Below are 19846 nucleotides of genomic sequence, written 5' to 3' on the forward strand. Positions count from 1 at the left end.
GCGACCCCCCCTCCCGCGATTCGCGGACACCTAAGTTGCAATACAGGGCATCTTTCATACAATTCTAACCATATTTCTCATATACAAACGTTCACAAATTAAGGGGGCGCAGCCCCTTACGACGGTGTGAAGAGCGCCCGTAGGGCGCGATGAATCACCTAGTATATATATATACATTGTAGGGGCTCTGCACACACTAAATTAACTGATAATAAATAGTGGAGATTTGGTTCATGAATTGATCAATGCATTTAAGCCTGCAGCCCCCTTCACGGGACCCCACTTTTCTGCAGGTCCTAACACTATCACTGAAAATGGCTACAATAAACATAGCTATCACATCAATGTTTGATTCCAGGCATGCTATCTGGTCTAAAGCTCACAGCACACTGTGATTTTTTTTGTGAGCAGTTACCAACACACCTGTCACTAATCATCTAGGGAAATGGTTAACATAAGCTATGGAATCTTAGTTAAAACAGGGTGCATGAGAGAATGTGACCACAATAAGACTAATTTAAAAAATTAATCTAATAAACAATATATACACTAAACATCGGCACTCACCTTTCCTAGTTTTGGGGTGCCCTATGACATTGTTTAAACAGACATTGTAGGGGCTCTGCACACACATACTCCTTGTATAATAGTGTAGCTCGGCCAGCAGGGAGTTGTATTTGGGACCCACATATATTTTTCACTGAGCGTATTAACTGTAGATAGATAGATAGGTGGATAGATAGACAGATAGGTGGGTAGGTGGATAGTTAGTGAGTCATTAGATAGACAGATAAATGGATGGATAGGTAGATAAATGGTAAATCAATAGATAGATAGGTGGGTGGGTGAATGAAGCGCATTACCTGTAAAAGATATGTGGGTGATCCCTCACTCCTTGTATATTAGTGCAGCTCGGCCAGCAGGGAGTTGTATTTGGGACCCACATATATTTTTCACTGAGCGTATTAACTGTAGATAGATAGATAGGTAGGTAGATAGATAGGTGGGTAGGTGGATAGATAGTGAATCATTACATAGACAGATAAATGGATGGATAGGTAGATAAATGGTAAATCAATAGATAGATAAATAGGGACAGAGTTTGCAAGAAAGCTCTGTCCCTGTGAATTCTCTCCGCAGTCACATCTTGATTTGAACATTACAAAAGCTGGGAGTCTTGGAGAGAAGGAGATCTAGTGCATTATACCCTGGACTGTGTTGAAATACGCATTGGGGACTGAAACCAAAAGGCTTTAGCAGGTTTCTTATTTGACAGGCTAAAAGCTAGCGCACCTCTAATCCTTCTGGTTGATATATATATATATATATATATATATATATATATATATATATATATGACAGTGGGAGACCGGCACTCGAACACACTATAAGTTACTTGCCAGGTGCCATCCAAATTGAGCACGGGTCAGCGTGGTCGAATGTAGCAAGTATATTGGCGTCACTCTGGTCAGGATCAACGGTGAATCAAGTAAATGTACACAGCAGCACCATGATTTAGCAACGTTTCAACTCCTTTATTCAGAGTTTTTTTCAAGCCATAGTGCATAATACAAAACACACTGTTTAAATAGCACAGGTGAATACACAAGACACCTCCCATATCTGGAACGCAGCCGGTGGGGTGACGTCATCCAACAGCCAAAACATAATAGTACAACAAATACAATGAAACATACAACATACATATATAAATAGAAAAAAGTGCAAAAGATGTCAGCATATGCCGACCATATAAACAAACACACTTAAATAAAGTATCTATCAAAAATAACAAATGCTAACAATCCCGTCAATGGAAATGATGCAGTCAGATAAATGTAAACATCTATGACAAATCACAGGATACAAAATATATAACTGCCAAGTGTATCTACAATACATTCTGTTATCATGTGGCAAATGAAGAGCATGTGTGGGTTAAAAAACTAAACATTGTTACAAATACCAAAGTAAACCCAATGATTCATTAAGGCCTCTGGGAGCCAGGGAATCTAGCCGAGTGATCCACCTGGACTCGAGCCTTAGCAATAGATTTGAACGATCACCGCCGCGTACCAATGGCGGCACGTGATCTATGATACGATACCTGAGAGTCGCTATACTATGCTTGGCTTGCACAAAGTGCCTCGCAACTGGCTGCTCGCTCCCACCAGAGAGTAAGGCAGCTCGGATTGCGCAGCGATGCTGCGCCATCCTCTCCTTAAACGTGCAGTCAGTTTTACCTACATACTGAAGATGCAAGAACAGGGACACATGATCGTGTAGATGACAAATTTGGTACTACAGGTAAGATGATGACGTATCTGGAATTTCTTGCCTGTAAAAGGATGAGAAAAAGATGGTCCAGTCTGTAAAAAACTGCATGTGGTACAATTTGGACATTTGAAACATCCTAAACGGGGTTTACCCAAAAAAATGAGTAGTGCTGGGTTTAGTTAATTTAGAAATATCATTTTTAACAACCAGATCTTTAATGTTGGGCCCCCTTTGGTAGTATGGCATTAATCTAGACTTCTGCATGGGTTTTAAGTCAGTGTCAGATGTGATAATCGGCCACAATTTTTTGGCCGTCACAACCGCCTTAGGTGTTAAATGGTTGAATTTATTCACCCAAGCATGATAATTAGATGCTTTCTCTGGGCCTCTGCTACTATGTAACTGGTGGAGGGGGATTTCCAACACTTTCTGCCTAACTGTATTCAAGACTGTTCTATCATATTCGCGGTCAAGGAATTTTAACAGCATCAAATCAAGCTGTCTAATCCCCTCATCGCGGTTGGTGGACAGTCGTAGAGCACGTAAAAATTGTGAACGGGGCAGAGCTTTCTTCAATGCTATCGGGTGGGCACTAGACGATAGCCTGACTCTGAAGCTTTTGCATTGGCTGAAAAGCTTAAGTGTGCTGCAGAGTACATTTCTGAAGCTGGGGAAGAAGGCGCCAAGATGGTGTCAAAAGTGTCGGCCACATCCATGACCGCGAGGAGAGCTCTCTGGCTTAAAGTATACAACAGAAAAGGGGTGAAGAGCTGCGCTAATAAAAATATCAAGTACCATGGAAGAATACACTTACACAAAGGTGGTGTTTTTTGTATTTTTACTGAATATATTAAATCGTATTTTAATTTTAAGAAAAAACAATTGTACATAAAAAATATATATAAAAATTCATATACTTTCCAGGTGGCCACCTAAAGACATATATCAATATACATTAGTACATAAAAATGCAATTGGATGAATTATAAACGTATACGTTTTATAGTAAAATAGGTGTTTGTACTACACCCTATAATTTGCACACAAAAAAAAAAAAAATCAATAAAAGAAACAAATCCTGTCTCCGTATTTTGGTACCACTTTAAATTTAGTGGTTGTAGTGCAGTCACTATTTGTGGTTATAATCTGAATTGAAAGTGTGTATGCAGACGCTGAGTGCGCGTCTCTCACCTGCGCCTCCGTGCGCTGCTGGCTGGGAGATCTGAGTGTCCCTCCGGAGCAATGGTGGAGGGGAGCTGGCCAGGTGGATGTTGTTGCTGGCTGCCGCTCTTACCCTCCGGACCCGTGCCGCTATTGATGTTATGGGCGGTGTCGTCTCTCTCACAGACGCTGGGTTCACTGGTGCATCATTGGAGTTCTCAGATGTGCCGGATGGAATATGCAGCGAGGTGGCAGGTGGAAATCGCCGGTGCAGGTGCCGTAATTTTTCTGCTAATTTTGTAAGTTTGCAGGTACAGGTTCCACAAGGCTTTATGCACTGGACAGGCTGGAAATTCTCCCTCTAACGCGTTTTGCCCCTAACAGGGGGGCTTTTTCTGGCTTAAAGCTTTGGAAGCTGACAGCGAATCCCAGAAGTCTCTAGAGGTTTTGGCGGTACTCTTTACCTAGAAGGGCGCCCGCGATTGGAATCGCGGGCGTCGAGGGTAAAAAATCGCGGTCATCGCGGGTAGATAAAAAACGGGTGCCCGCGATGACCGCGATTTTCCCATAGGGAACAATGTTAAAAAGGATGATTGACCGCGATTTCACTGTTAAATGCCTCAATGCCCGCGATTTTCCCATAGGAATCAATGTTAAATGGGCTACAGAGCCCAAATAGGCACAATTAACACTTAAATGTCCCCCCAAATTTTTAACGCCACCCCACGATCCACGCCAACCCGAAGCGTGGCGAGCGCAGCGAGCCCGCGAGGGGCGGCGGTACGCGTCCTCCGACCTTTTCATGCCCTACTATCCACGTCGGCGTGGAGTTGAGAATAGAATAGTGTGGTGAGCGCAGCGAGCCACCGAGGCCCGAAGCGTGGCGAGCGGACGCGGATACCTTCACAGGTAAACGCGTCCCTTCGCGGGCTTCACAGGTGTCCGCGTCGCCACGGACACCTGTGAAGCCCGCGAGGGGACGCGTATAACTGTGAAGGTATCCGCGTGCGCTTGCCACGCTTCGGGCCTCGGTGGCTCGCTGCGCTCGCCACACTATTCTATTCTCAACTCCACGCCGACGTGGATAGTAGGGCATGAAAAGGTCGGAGGACGCGTACCGCCGCCCCTCGCGGGCTCGCTGCGCTCGCCACGCTTCGGGTTGGCGTGGATCGTGGGGTGGCGTTAAAAATTTGGGGGGACATTTAAGTGGTAATTGTGCCTATTTGGGCTCTGTAGCACATTTAACATTGATTCCTATGGCCAAATCGCGGCCATTGAAGCATTGAATGTAAAATCGCGGCCAGCACTAAATTTAACATTGAATCCTATGGGAAATCGCGGTGATCGCGGGCATCGCGTCGCGGCCGTTAATGTACTGCCCGCGATGCCCGCGATCACCGCGATGGGCGCCCTTCTAGGTAAAGAGTACCGTTTTGGCTTTTAAGGGAGAACTTCTTTTTGGGGCAGAACATGAGTCCATTATAAAACAAGCCACGGGGAGAAAGAGCACTTTCCTGCCACTACATCTACGTACTCAGGGGGGAATTTACTAAAGGAAATTTGTAAAAAAATAGGTGTATTTGTATCCAGAAATAAACTTATTTTTGACATTTACTATCCCGAAAATACGTCAATTCGTATTCGTATTGATGTCCTATCAATACGAATACTAATTGCCGTATTTTCAGGATAGTAAGGGGGAAATTTACTAAAGGAAATTTGTAAAAAATAAGTGTATTTGTATCCAGAAATACACTTATTTTTGACATTTACTATCCCGAAAATACGGCAGTTTGTATTCGTATTCATAGCACATCATTACGACTACGAATTGCCGTATTTTCGGGATAGTAAATGTCAAAAATAAGTGTATTTCTGGATACAAATACACCTATTTTTTTACAAATTTCCTTTAGTAAATTTCCCCCTAAATGTCAAAAAATAAGTTTATTTCTGGATACAAATACACCTATTTTTTTACAAATTTCCTTTAGTAAATTTCCCCCTCAGTGTCTAAGTTTGGGCCATTTAGGCCGTCCTTTCGCTCCTCCTTTCGAGGGGGTGCGTCCAACAAAGGAGAAGCAGGAGTTGATTACATAAGGCCTCAGCCCAATTCATCATGGCCTTGGATACCCAAGCAGAGGCAATAATAGGGCGTAAGGTAAAGCCCACCCCTTCAAACAGCCTTAGGACAGCCCTCAATCTTCTTGTCCACAGGATCCTTAAAAGCGGGGGGTGCCGGATGGCTCCCCGACAGTCATTACTATGACGTCAGAATCCCGACTGCTCCCTCGTGTGGGTCCACGACCCCCATAGAGGGATAATAAAATGGTGGCGAGCTGCCCGCACCCGCAGTGTGGTGAGCGCAGCGAGCCTGCAAGGGGCTTCATTGCGCTCCTCCGCTGTGCAGTCAGGATTCCGATGTCGGAGAAATGACTGTCGGAATCCCGTAAAGCAGTGGATTTAGACAACCTGGCAATAGGCGCATCCACCAGAGGAGTCTTTTCCCATTGTTTTACATGCTCCTCTGGCATTGGATACATGTTGGCAAATCTTTTAGGCATGAGGAGCCTCTTATCAGAGGTCTTCCATGCCTCTCCCAGTAAAGCTATCATGCCCTCATCCGAGGGAAGAGTAACTGTATCTCTGCGTATTATCTTGTATACACAGTGAGCTGGCACTTTATCCTCATCTGATAGATTCAAAGTCTGCTTAACTGCAAGGATCAAATCCTCAATACCAGGGACAGAAGATTCAACTTCTTCCCCCTGGTCCCTCAAGACATCCTCAGCGCACACACCTTCCGTCTCAGAATCTAAATTCAACAGGGGAGATGTAGATAAGGGGTGTCTGGGAGAAGTAACCTCCGGGGTCTTGGCAAGCTGTTCCATGAATGCATTCATCTTATGAACACTCTGCACAGTGTCCTGCATAACCTGCAGTAAAGCTGGGTCCCCCTGAGATGGGGTAATGGAGCCCACAGATGGTTGAGAGGGAAAAAAAGGGCCAGGGGATTTTACAAGATCATCCCTTTGCCTATTTAAAGCCTGCACCAAAGCATTCATAGATCTCCCCAAGGCAGACGTCCACGCAGGTTCAGGCTGCTCAGACCTCTGGGCTTGAGCCCCACTGGGCACAGACTCACATGAGGGGCACAAATCCCCCTGATCCATCTGTTCAATAGTTAATTTAACACCACAAAATCTGCAGTTAATTAACATGGCAGACGCTTCCTCACCAAGAGCAGCAGCGCTACACCTTTCTGTCATAATTACACACAGTGCACAATATCAGGCATCTGCTCAAAAAAAATGTAACAGTGTACTTATCTGTCTGCGCTGCTGCAATTGTCCCTCAGCGTTCACCTTGGAAAGTCCTGCCCAGGAGAAACTTTCACTCTGATCTGCAGTGTAAATCCTCCATCAGCTTCGGAGAGAAATGGCGCCAGAACAGAGAGCAGGAAGAGACCAAGTCTTTGCTTCAGCGGGGAAGGAAGCTTATTGGCGCCTTTTTCCCCCTTTAGCTGCTCCACTTGGAAGCGTCCAGCTACGCTGTACTCCTGTAATGCATCAACTCCATTTCTGGATTTCTGCCTATAAGCCCCTGAAAATGGCGGCCGCCATAGCGGGGGGTCCGTCCCCAAAGATCCCCCCCTAAGCAGGGAGCCGGTTCAGGACTCACCCCAGGGCCCAGGAAACCTCTCTTCCTGGAGGTTAAAGTGCTGTGCAGAGAGGGCAGACAGCGTCCCTCTGCACACAGAGAGCTGAGAGGATGCGCTTCTGTCAGCCTCTGCTGCAAACTGTGCCTGCACTAACTAGTGAATATTAATAAAAAACAAACTCCTAGCTACTTTCACACAAAATGGCTGCAGCACGCAGTCCGTCAGCACAGCACCCACTCTGGTGGGCACCTAAAATGAACTGAGAAACGCTGGGATGCAGAAGGGAGGAGCCTGCCTCTCAAAGAAGTCAGCATAGGTGCCTTGCTCCTGTGGATCCTCCTACATCCCATGGTTAGCTGTGTCACCAGGACGGACGACAGAGAAATACACATAAAAACATATAATCAATTCAATGTGGGATATCACGCATCACAAACACAATCCGTGTATTACTTAAACTAATAGAGTGCCATGCTCAGCTTTATAACTGAAAAGAAATGTTCTGCTAAATAGGAAAATAGTTCCTTATTGTATATAATGGAAGCTCAATCGGGATAGTTACCAATGGTGATCCTGCTTAAATTAGGAGCAAGTGGACTCCATTATAGCAGACGATCCCGGCCAAATGTTGGCTCTTACAATACCATACAGAGTATGAATGATTCCCACAGCGCTAGTGGTGATGCTTTCTTGTTCTCGTATGGGATGTACCCAAAAAGAAAAAAAGAAGAAAAAACAATAGTGTAATATTGTTATAGGATTTTCGAGATAACAGTGTAGTACTCCTTTAAATGTGGAGAACTCCTACCAGATTTTATTGTCTACTTAAATATCAGTAGACAGCAGCGTTTTGGTTTGAGGGGGATAAGACACCACCAAAGGATCCACTTTGTCTTCTACTTCCAATGTGCCATTAAACTCAGAGGGATGAGAGAGACATCATGGTGCAATACGTTTTTAATTTTAAAAATATACACGGAAGATATAAACAGAGGACTCTCACCATGTGAATATGTCCACAATGCAATTGTAGACAATCAGAGCATGAGATGGTAAAGAACAGGCGTCCCTGGAAACTCCTTCACAATGATCAGAGCCTCTGCAGTCCTCCTCAGCATTCAAAGAGCCGACCGCTTTCGATACAAAGTATCTTCTTCAAGGCTAATGAATGAATAGCACCCTGTGGGGTTTTTATACCCAAACGGAGTAGTGCAGAGGCTCAACCTAATTCCAGACATAGATTGCCTATCCACTGAGGGCTCCCAGGGTAAACATATATAGACATACACAGTCCGTTACATAATTTTATTTTCTCCCCGCTGCCGCAGCTGTTTCAAATGAGAACAGTCTCACGCCGGAGCCTGGATTTTGTTGCCCGTGACCGGATATGATGTTTGCTTTCCATTTGCCGGCTTGCGGGTCACACTCGAGGCGGAAATGGGGCTGGTATAAAAACCCCACAGGGTGCTATTCATTCATTAGCCTTGAAGAAGATACTTTGGGGGAAATTTACTAAAGGAAATTTGTAATAAATAGGTGTATTTGTATCCAGAAATACACTTATTTTTGACATTTACTATCCCGAAAATACGGCAATTCGTATTCGTATTGATAGCACATCAATACGACTACGAATTGCCGTATTTTCCGGATAGTAAATGTCAAAAATAAGTGTATTTCTGGATACAAATACACCTATTTTTACACCTATTTTTTACAAATTTCCTTTAGTAAATTTCCCCCTTTGTATCGAAACCGGTCGGCTCTTTGAATGCTGAGGAGGACTGCAGAGGCTCTGATCATTGTGAAGGAGTTTCCAGGGACGCCTGTTTTTTACCATCTCATGCTCTGATTGTCTACAATTGCATTGTGGACATATTCACATGGTGAGAGTCCTCTGTTTATATCTTCCGTGTATATTTTAAAAACATTTTTAAATTAAAAATGTATTGCACCATGATGTCTCTCTCATCCCTCTGAGTTTAATGGCACATTGGAAGTAGAAGACAAAGTGGATCCTTTGGTGGTGTCTTATCCCCCTCAAACCAAAAGCGCTGATGTCTACAGATATTTAAGTAGACAATAAAATCTGGTACGAGTTCTCCACATTTAAAGGCGTACTACACTGTTATCTCGAAAATCCTATAACAATATTACACTATTGTTTTTTCTTCTTTTTTTCTTTTTGAGTACATCCAGTGCTATTTTTGTAGGAAAATAGGTTCAGGAACTGTGGGCGGGGGCAGAAAGTGGGCGGTGATGTGGGAGGAGCACCAAAAGGGGCGGGGCATTACATAAAAAAAAAGGGGGAAAAGGAAGAAAAAAAAAGAAAAACATAATTTGGTACTTATGTATTATCTGGGCTCCCATGTTAAATGCACCCCATTTTTTCATACCCCTACTATCCAACTACGCATGGAGTTGATTATATATAGTGTGACGAGCGCAGCGAGCCACCGTGCCCGAAGCGTGGCGAGCGCAGCGAGCCCCGCTAGGGGACGCGGTCTCATAAGAAAAACGGGAGCCCAGATATTACATAAGTACCCATAATTCCTCACTCTGTCACGCTTATTATACATATGCCACACACAGAGATTCCCATTATTATTATTATTATTATAATTTTATTTATAAGGCGCCACAAGTGTTTCGCAGCGCCGTACAAAGGAACAATACAGGGAAACAAAACTTGGCATAACATTAAATAAATAACAAAAATACAGTACAAATAAAGAGCGCCACAGATCAATACACATTACAGCTTGGATATAAGTAGTGAGGACTCAATCAACATACAACTAGAGGCTTGAGGCCAATGATGGAGAGGAGTATGCAGACGAAGATGGTCACTGAGTGTTGGAGTAAAGGAGAGCTGTGAGTGAAATGTGAAGAGAAGTGGGCTTTGACAACAGGAGGGAAGAGGGCCCTACTCGGAGGAGCTTACAATCTAGTAGGAAGGGGAGACAGACAGATTACAAGAGGTGCAAGCGAGGGGGTGGTGGTTAGATAGCAGGATGTAAACAGGAAACAGGCAAGGGGTCGGAGAATCATCTGGTTTATGCAGTGGAAGGGTACGCTTTGATGAATAGGTGAGTGCCCGTTTGAAGCTTTGCAAGGTCGGGGAGAGTCTAATGGAGCGAGGGAGTGCGTTCCACTGAAGCATTATACATATGCCACACACCGTGATGGCCATTATACATATGCCACACACAGAGATGCCCGTTATACATATGCCACACACCGTGATGGCCATTATACATATGCCGCACACCGTGATGGCCATTATACATATGCCACACACAGAGATGCCCATTATACATATGCCACACACCGTGATGGCCACTATACATATGCCACACACCGTGATGGCCATTATACATATGCCACACACAGAGATGACCATTATACGTTATGCACAGCCAGCAAGAATTCCGCATGCCTATCACCTGCCACCAACACATTTAAGAGGCCACTATCGTTAGAGCCCAAGATAAAGTATTACTATTACATATACAGCATGACAGCCTGTGGGGGAACAACATGTATTAGATGGGCAGAGAAGGTGGGGGCAACAAAGCACGCCACCTGCATAACGTGATGCTACAGGCTGCTCCCCCTGTATAACGGGACGCTACAGGCTGCTCCCCCTGTATAATGGGATGCTACAGGCTGCTCCCCCTGTATAATGGGACGCTACAGGCTGCTCCCCCTGTATAACAGGACGCTACAGGCTGCTCCCCCTGTATAACAGGACGCTACAGGCTGCTCCCCCTGTATAACAGGACGCTACAGGCTGCTCCCCCTGTATAACGTGATGCTACAGGCTGCTCCCCCTGTATAACGGGACGCTACAGGCTACTCCCCCTGTATAACGGGACGCTACAGGCTGCTCCCCCTGTATAATGGGACGCTACAGGCTGCTCCCCCTGTATAACAGGACGCTACAGGCTGCTCCCCCTGTATAACAGGACGCTACAGGCTGCTCCCCCTGTATAACGTGATGCTACAGGCTGCTCCCCCTGAAAAATGGGACGCTACAGGCTGGCTGCTCCCCCTGTATAATGGGATGCTACAGGCTGCTCCCCCTGTATAACGGGATGCTACAGGCTGCTCTCCCTGTATAACGGGATGCTACAGGCTGCTCTCCCTGTAAAACGGGACGCTACAGGCTGCTCTCCCTGTATAACGGGACTCTACAGGCTGCTCCCCCTGTATAACGGGACACCAAGGCAGCACAATACTCACCTGCTACCAGATACGCAATGCCTTCTATCGGTCCCCTGTAACTTAAACACTGTGGCTGCTGGAAGTGCGAGGTCTCAGGTAAGATCAGCAGCGCTGCCCCCGCATGAAGCCGATATGCTGCCGCCAATGAACGTGTGGACTGGTCTTCGGGAAAATGGCCGCCGTTCACTCACACAGGGGACAATTGTTATGGATTCTTACTACTAGTACTTACAGCATGGAATCTATCAGCTACCGGTGACCTCGCATCACATAACTCTCTCAATGCAACACAAGGCAATTACCGGCAGTGATGTCCCAGTGTATAGCGGCGGCCTTTATCCTGTGGTTTGAACTTAGCTCCCAGACTCCCCTGCAGCTGTAGCCAATAGGCGCTCGCGGTCAAGCAGCCACCAGTTGATTGGCTGCTGGACCACAAGCGCTATTGGATAGCGGTCCAGCATGAGACGTGAATGTCTCCTGGACTCCATAAACAGCGGGCAGGGAAGCGGGGTGCGGGGAGTCGATGAGGGTGCTGGGCGGCCTGGAGCAGGTTCCGGAACGCCGTTCCTTATGACGTCATTTTTAATTTGAGCTTCAGGAACGGCGTTCCGGACCGTTCCGGCTGAAAAATAGCCCTGGGTACATCCCATACGAGAACAAGAAAGCATCACCACTAGCGCTGTGGGAATCATTCATACTCTGTATGGTATTGTATTGTTGTGTGTGAAGTGGCTCTTTACTTTTTTGATTGGTTTCTGGTAGCTGCTGACTAGCGCACGGTCTAATAGTCTGTACCCTATTCCACAAATGTTGGCTCTTATCCAAACCGCACAATGAGTTCCCGACTATACCTCCCGTCTGCAGGGAGCCCTTAGGGCTCTGGTCGCAAATGTCAGGAACCGTATCCGCCGCCGTATGATGGACCACACAATGGTTGCCGTGCTGGTTACAACGCTGACCAGCTATTCTCCCATCCACCCCCTTTTGCTTGGTATGTGTAGTGTGAGCGGGTTTATGTTTTCTAACCTTTTCTAATGCAGACATCTGGCTTACTATAGAACTAATATCACATATGGGGCCTTATTTTGGTTCACTCTTTCTGACAAAATCCTTCTTAGATGGACAAAACCATGTGCACTGCAGGGGAGCATATGCAAAATGTGCAGAGAGAGTTAGATTTGGGTGGGGATTTACTTCAAAGTGAGATCTATATTGAAGTGTAAAAATAAAGCAGCCAGTATTTTCCCTGCACAGAAACAAAATAACTCACCCAGATCTAATTCTCTCTGCACATGTTACATCTGCCCCCCTGCAGCGCACATGGTTTTGTCCATCTAAGAAGGATTTTGTCAGAAAGAGTGAACCAAAATAAGGCCCATAGTCTTACCCTCACCTTGTGCTAATACACTACATAAGGAAATGTTCAGGTGTGAAAGGGCTGAGCTTTATAAACTGCACAGACATGTGACTTGTTATGGTCGCCATATCAGGGCCTGACCAGATTACAGGTACCGGAAACCTGTTGTAGAGGGGACTCCCACTCTCACACGGCCAAACATCTCCCTCCAGCGCTATTTCCCTCTGTCAGATTATGCCAGGGATCAGTGGGTATCAATCAACTGTATAATCATCATGCAATGGAATCTCTTATCAAACGCAGTAATGAAAAAGCATCACGTGCTCTCTGCATATACAATCTTACCCTGGGATCTGTGGTTATTGCTCCTAAACCCAGACTTTCATCACTGGTCAGTATCAAAGCATTAGCTCCCCCCTCCCAAATCCATAATATCCAACGCCTCATATGTTCCCCTGGATTTTGCCTATAATTTCCGGTTACTGAATACATTTCCGCAGCTGTGTATGAATAAGTCTCCTCTGAGGACTTGGCCTTCTGAAGTTTGGGCCTGCTTCAGATCTTATCGCTGGGCCGCAAATTTGCAGCCCAAGTGAGTATCAAACGGCCAAACATCACACAGAGCGCATGCCTGGGGTCCGCCTGCGAATGAAGCCAGTGATGGTGAGTGCCAGCTGTCGGACATTTCTGGGAGTTCCCAGGAAAATGCAGGCTGCACCTAGCCATTGGAGGAAAGGGCCACTAACGTCATTGCAGTCAGTTTAGACACTCTGCAGCTGCGATCCGGTCTGAATTAGGCCCTTTGGTTAATATGTCAACATAAGTAACTACCTCTGTCTTTCTATGCTCTGTAACTATTGGTAACAGCTCACCTGCTCACCCCTCTGTATCTTCTATATCTATGTCCTCATCATCATATTCAATTGTAAATAACTGTAAATCATCCCACTTCTAATAGTATTATGCATTGGGCAGCAACACTCAAGACTACCGCCGCCGCCTGAGATTCCTAACGGCAGCGGTGGGGAACCTCCGGCCCGCGGGCCATATATGGCCCCCGGAGCCGATTTTTGTGGCCCGCCCACCCGCCCTACGGCAGTACAGCGAGTCTCATACAGGGATAATCTCGCGTGAGCTACCGACCTCTCGCGAGATTTCCCCTGTATGAGACTCCCTGCACAGCCGCCGGACCACACAGACCGGCAACTTGTAACCTGCGGCAGCCGCCGGAGCGTGGGATTTGTAAGTTTTTTTTTTTTTTAATGGCCCCCCCGAGACATTATGCCTCAATGTAAACGGCCCGCGGACCCCAAAAGGTTCCCCAACCCTGCCTTACGGGAATAACACAAAAGATCACTCCTTTGCACAGTGTCAATAGGATTTGCTACTTGCAAAAGTTGAATATATTTACAACATTTATCCATCAATGGTTGCCACCAGTCACCAAACCATGATTGACGCTTGGAGTTTTTTTTTTTAGACGCTCTGCCGAACCATTTCTTAAACATACTCATGTTCTCATGTGAACCCCTTGTATCCTGCCACAGACTACGGCAATAGTGTTGTTGGTTGTAAACTCAAACGACCAGGTTCTGGGATACAATCCCAGGGTGGTATTCAAATGTTTTGCACCAGCATTTCAGTTCGCTATGCCTGGGGATGGTAAGCTGAAATGCGCGATTGCATGGCTAATCTTCACAATAACGAGCGCAACATGCACAAAAAAATTGATCAATTGACTTTCACTCCACGATCTCCTGACCTTTTAGATGGGAGATCAGGCGTGATATAATAATTGAATACCACCCAATGTGTTAAATATAGAGACCAACTCAGAACATTGATAAGCATTTATTTATCCTCCTTACAACAACAACAACAGGTAAATATACCAGCAACAATCAAACAGTTACATTGAAATCACAAATATCCGTTTTACTTAGCTCAGATGTTTAAGATTGAAATTCTATTGTCTTCGGCGTCCTCGTCTTCCTAAATCCATCTGAGTTATTAAGATGGAGCAAGTTTTGGTGAACAATAAATCCCACTGCTGATAGGACTAGGTACAATCACGGTTCTCGAATAGCGGATCGACGGCATCTACTGTAGATCGACAATCATGTGGTTGACCACTCTTGGTCAAATGTGTCTAGACGGTCAGTAACCAAAGTTAGGTGCAAGCGTTCGATTGACAGGGACGCCAAATAAGCTCGGCACACTATTATAATCTAACTCTATGCCCACTTGGATGGTAAAATATTAACCAAGTCGGTCTAAAGCAAAAAAACATAAAAGACTTGTGTTGACCGTTGACTGTATCGCATTCCCGTCGATCTAACGCTTCCATCTAACTTTCTTTACGATCAATCTAGATGCCTATCTTTAGGCTTCTAACTGATGCCTTCAACCAAGAGGGGTTCACATGAAATAACAAAATCGGGAATGGGCGTAACAAGCGATCCAAAAAATATCTCCCCATACATGTCAAAGAATGAAGTCCACAAAACCTCTGAAGGTGTCCTGTGGTATCTGGCACCAAAATGTTAGCAGATCTTTTAAGTCCAAGTTCCTGTAAGCTCCATGGTTTGGAAGGTTTTCCCAGTAGATCACAAAATTTGGAGGCCAAGTCAACACCTTGAACTCTTTATGTCCTTAGACTATTCCGGAATGATGTTACAGTGTGACAGGTGCATTATCCTGCTGATAAAGGCCACTGCCATCAGGGAAGGGTGTCCTTAATCCACAACAGGTAGGGAACATCCATAGGAGTGCCAGAACCCAAGGTTTCCCAGATGAACTCCAATAGCATCACACCGGCCTTTGCTGGCTTGCCTTCTGCTCATATTACATCTTAGGGTCATCTCTTCTCCAGGTCAATAACACACCCACACACCTGACAGTCCGCATGATATAAAATGTGATTCTTTACACCAGGTCATCTTCTTCTATTGTTCTATGGTCCAGTTCTAATACTCATGTACCTACTGTGCACAGAGGCAACACTGGCCATCTGACCGGTCTGCAGCTGCACGGCCCCATACGTAGCAAGCTGTGCCTTCTAACACCTAGCATAGCCACAATTTTGTATCAGCAATTTGTGCTACAGTTCTGTGAGATTGGACCAGAAGAGCTAGTCTTGGCTGCCCATGCACATCAATGGCTGACAAGGACTCTGTCACGGTGGTCATTCCTTGGGCCAATTTTGGTATATACTAACCACTGCATACCACCCCAGGAGACCCTCAGTTTTGGAGATGCTCTGACCCAGTTATCCAGCCAACACAATATGGCCATGTTTAAGTCAAAGTCCCCTATGCGAGGGCATACAAACAATATGTCTCTTTATGGTCCCCACCACACTCTCCCATTTTGTGTAGAGCCGGCATGTCCAACCTTGGCACTCCAGCTATTGTGAAACTACAAGTCCCATCATACCTTGCCACAGGTTTGCTATTTGGGAATGTTAAAACTACTGCAAGGCATGCTGGGATTGTAGTTTCAAAACAGCTAGAGGGCCAAGGTTGGACATGCCTGGTGTAGAGCCTCCAGCATCCACCATGCAGCCTGACCTGATGCTGCAGCCCCAACCCCATGGACAGGTCAGAGGAGCATGTGTGCTGGGATCCTCCAATCAGGACTTGGCATTGTCCTGTGATCTCTGGGTGTCTCTCATCTGTGAAGTAGAATTATTAATCTGTTTTACATTATTATTGATTTGTATTTATTTTACTCCTTTTAATGTAAAGTCATCAATTAACTACTCATTAATTTTAGAATATCTTGTTTGAGTCCACCATGTCATTCATTTTAAAGGTCACGGAATCATCCCTAGTTTTATTGGTTTTGCCTACCTTAAGTATTGTTGAGCTTCCATAGGCTGCTGCAGCTGTAATTATTAGTGAGTGGCTGTTTCCAGGTTTTATGGTATGTACACACAGGGAGATTCCTTTGCTATTCTACTAGGATTTCATGGCTATGCAAGATTTACTAAATCATGTGCTAATTACATACAATTCATACTATCTACATTCGATCTGCACTATACAGTAATTGCTGCACTGTCTATTTGGGTTTTCGATTGCAGCTGGACGCGAGCGTGCATCGGCATCGTATCGGGATCGAAGTTCAAAAACATGTTCTACAGTATCTCGATTCGATGTCTATGCGATCCAGATTAGATTTTTGACAACATTGTACACATGTACCAAATTGTACCATGTGTACGCAGCATAAGTCTATAAGCTCATTGTGTAAGGAGATAATTAATATTATTCACTGCACCTGTCAATGGTTTTAATGTTATGGGTGATTGGTGCTTATAAATAATGAATGCAACAATGTTTCATGTATATTCACAGTACCGGTTGCTGCGGTCACTATAGATGGTTCTCAACGGTGTGACTTTTCTCATATGTAACAAAATGTGATTTTTTGTGTAAAACATTTTCCTCACACAGAGCAGAGCCTTGGCTTCTTTCTGGTGTGACTTCTATGATGCATAGCAAGACTTGACTGCCAAGTAAAACATTTCCCACACTTAGAACATGGAAATGGTTTCTCACCTGTGTGAATTCTCTGATGTCTAAGGAGATCTGATTTTTGGCTAAAACATTTCCCACACTCAGAACATGGAAATGGTTTTTCAACTGCATGAAATAGTTGATGTGTAACAAGATGTGATTTACATGAAAAACATTTCCCACACTCAGAACATGGAAACGGTTTCTCACCTGTATGAAGTTGTTGATGTCTAACAAGATGTGATTTACTTGAAAAACATTTCCCACACTCAGAACATGGAAATGGTTTCAAACATGTATGAGGTTTTTGATGTCTATCAAGATCTGATTTACCTGCAAAACATTTCCAACACTCAGAACATGGAAATGGTTTCTCACCTGTATGAAGTCGATGATGTCTAACAAGATGTGATTTACGTGCAAAACATTTCCCACACTCAGAACATGGAAATGGTTTCTCACCTGTATTAAGTTGTTGATGTTTAACAAGCTGTGATTTACATGTAAAACATTTCCCACACTCAGAACATGGGAATGGCCTCTCTCCTGTGTGACTTCTCTGATGTTTAAGAGCTGATACCTGCCTAAAACATTTCCCATGCTCCGAGCATGGGAACGGGTTCTCACCTGTATGAAGTCTTTGATGTGTAACAAGAGCCGATTTACATGTATAACATTTCTCACACTCAGAACATGGAAATGTTTTTTTACCTGTATGAGATTTCTTATGTCTAACAAGAGCTAGTTTATGTGTAAAACATTTCTCAAATTCAGAAGTGTAAATTGATGTATCATCACTATGATTTGAAGCAATATGAGAGTTACTAGAACATTCAAGACCAAAGGTATCAGATGACGTAACTGCAATGGGAAGTGCTGGATGTATATTGAGGGTAATGCAGTTTTCTTTTGGAGACTGTTGAGTGATGTTCTTATCTTCGAATTTACAACCAGGGGCCCAAACGAGATGTCCCTTGGAGGTGTTCCATATACTGTGTCCATCTGATAGAAACAAAATGAAGTAGTTAACCAAGTATCCCACAGCAAAGGCATCAATAATCAAGATGTAATCTCCCTTCTATTTCCATAGGTTTGTGCTTAGTACATACTCAGGGAAAATACTTTCAGCATAACACTAGGGGAGTTTTTGAGAGTGTGGCTGGGTTTCCATAAAGTGCCAGGATAACCCAGCAGATGGAGAGGTTTGTGGCCTACTTCACCCTCCTGTGGATGTCCAACTAACAGAACATCATTATTATAGGCAGGTAAGCTGTGTCCTTCCCGGTGCAATGGCCAGCGGCCAGCTTAAAAACAAAGGGATTCAAGCTCAGCCAATCAGTGCCTTTTTCAAATACGACTTCCCCAGTTTGGAAAGAAGACACATATACCTCCCAACATGACTCTCTCCAGGAGGGACACAATGCTCTGCTCCTGGACTTTTCTTTTAATGTATGAGTACCCTCATCTGTGTTGAACAGGTTAATTGATAAGAAACGGTGCTTCAACACAGGTGGTGACAGTCATACATTAAGAGGGAAATGCAGGAGCAGAGCAATGTATCCCTCCTGGAGAGGGTCATGTTGGGAGGTATGGGCACAACCAGTGCACATATACTCAGAAGCAAACATGGACAGCCATAGTTGTGGAGAAAGTTCAGTCATGCAGCAGTGCTTCATTGCTGTGTAGTATTAAAGAGCATTATTGTCCAAGCCTGCACTCAGGGCTTCACCTGCATTTAAGAATACATTTGCAGAATGCCATTTCAAGGATGCAGTTAGAATCAGAATTTGAACTTGATTTAGATCACTCTAGAATCTCTCAATCTCAAATTAATTAATTTTTACAAACACTGCAGCACAGAATCATTATGTGGCCTCTCCATCTCAGCCATGAGAACACCAGATCAATCCTACCACCTCTATATCTGAGAGATCATAACCGGGCCTACCCATCAAGATGGGTAGGCCCCATCTTTTCCATTGGTTATTAGTTATGACATTTTTCAGGGTGTTTGGTTTGATTCAAATGCCATAAAATCACATCCATCAACCTTTACAAGGGTTCCTAGTAGCGGCTTATCTATCATCACTATACACTAGTCTAGATAACCATCAAGGATTGGAAGAGACTTCATGGCATTTGAATCAAACCAAGTACCCTGAAGTTATAAAAAAAAAATATTCTAGAAAACAACTTCTTCTTGGAAGGGGATTATTATCTTTAGAAAAAAAAGGAACTGCGATGGGCAAAAACTTTGCCCCAAGTTATGCCAACTTATTTATGGCCTACTTGGAAAAGATTTAATCGCTAAGGTAACTTGGGACAATCAACTATACTGTTGGAGGTGTCTAGGGGTCATGTTACCACAATTCTGTAACACTAGCCTATTTACCACATCCTCCCCTCTTCCATGTTTGGATATGGGTTAATTGTGATGCCATATAATATAAACGAAAACATGGCAAACCCAATCCTGCCTGTCTTTTTGTTCGGTACTTGTGTACTTTCACGGCTCCCATCGCATGCCGCAGGGATGTGATTTTTGCAGGTTTTAAGCATTTTTTTTAAAAATCGCATGCGATTCGATCGCATGCGATTTTTAACAGAAATGCATCCAAATGCATTGAAATTAGTATCAAACAT

General features: G+C 44.5%; 1 protein-coding gene across 1 annotated transcript in view; it reads right to left on the reverse strand.

The window, feature by feature from the left end:
- Positions 1 to 14518: 14518 nt before the first annotated feature.
- Positions 14519 to 19846, reverse strand: part of LOC146007518 (uncharacterized) — a 66019-nt gene continuing 60691 nt past the window's right edge. The window contains exon 8 of the mRNA XM_083145940.1: positions 14519 to 18205. Within this exon, the coding sequence (XP_083002066.1) occupies positions 17133 to 18205 (1073 nt within the window). The 3' untranslated portion in view covers positions 14519 to 17132. The remainder of the gene's footprint in view (positions 18206 to 19846) is intronic.

The sequence above is a fragment of the Crinia signifera genome, chromosome 6, assembly GCF_055691185.1.
Source record: "Crinia signifera chromosome 6, ASM5569118v1, whole genome shotgun sequence".
NCBI classification, from domain to species: Eukaryota; Metazoa; Chordata; class Amphibia; order Anura; family Myobatrachidae; genus Crinia; species Crinia signifera.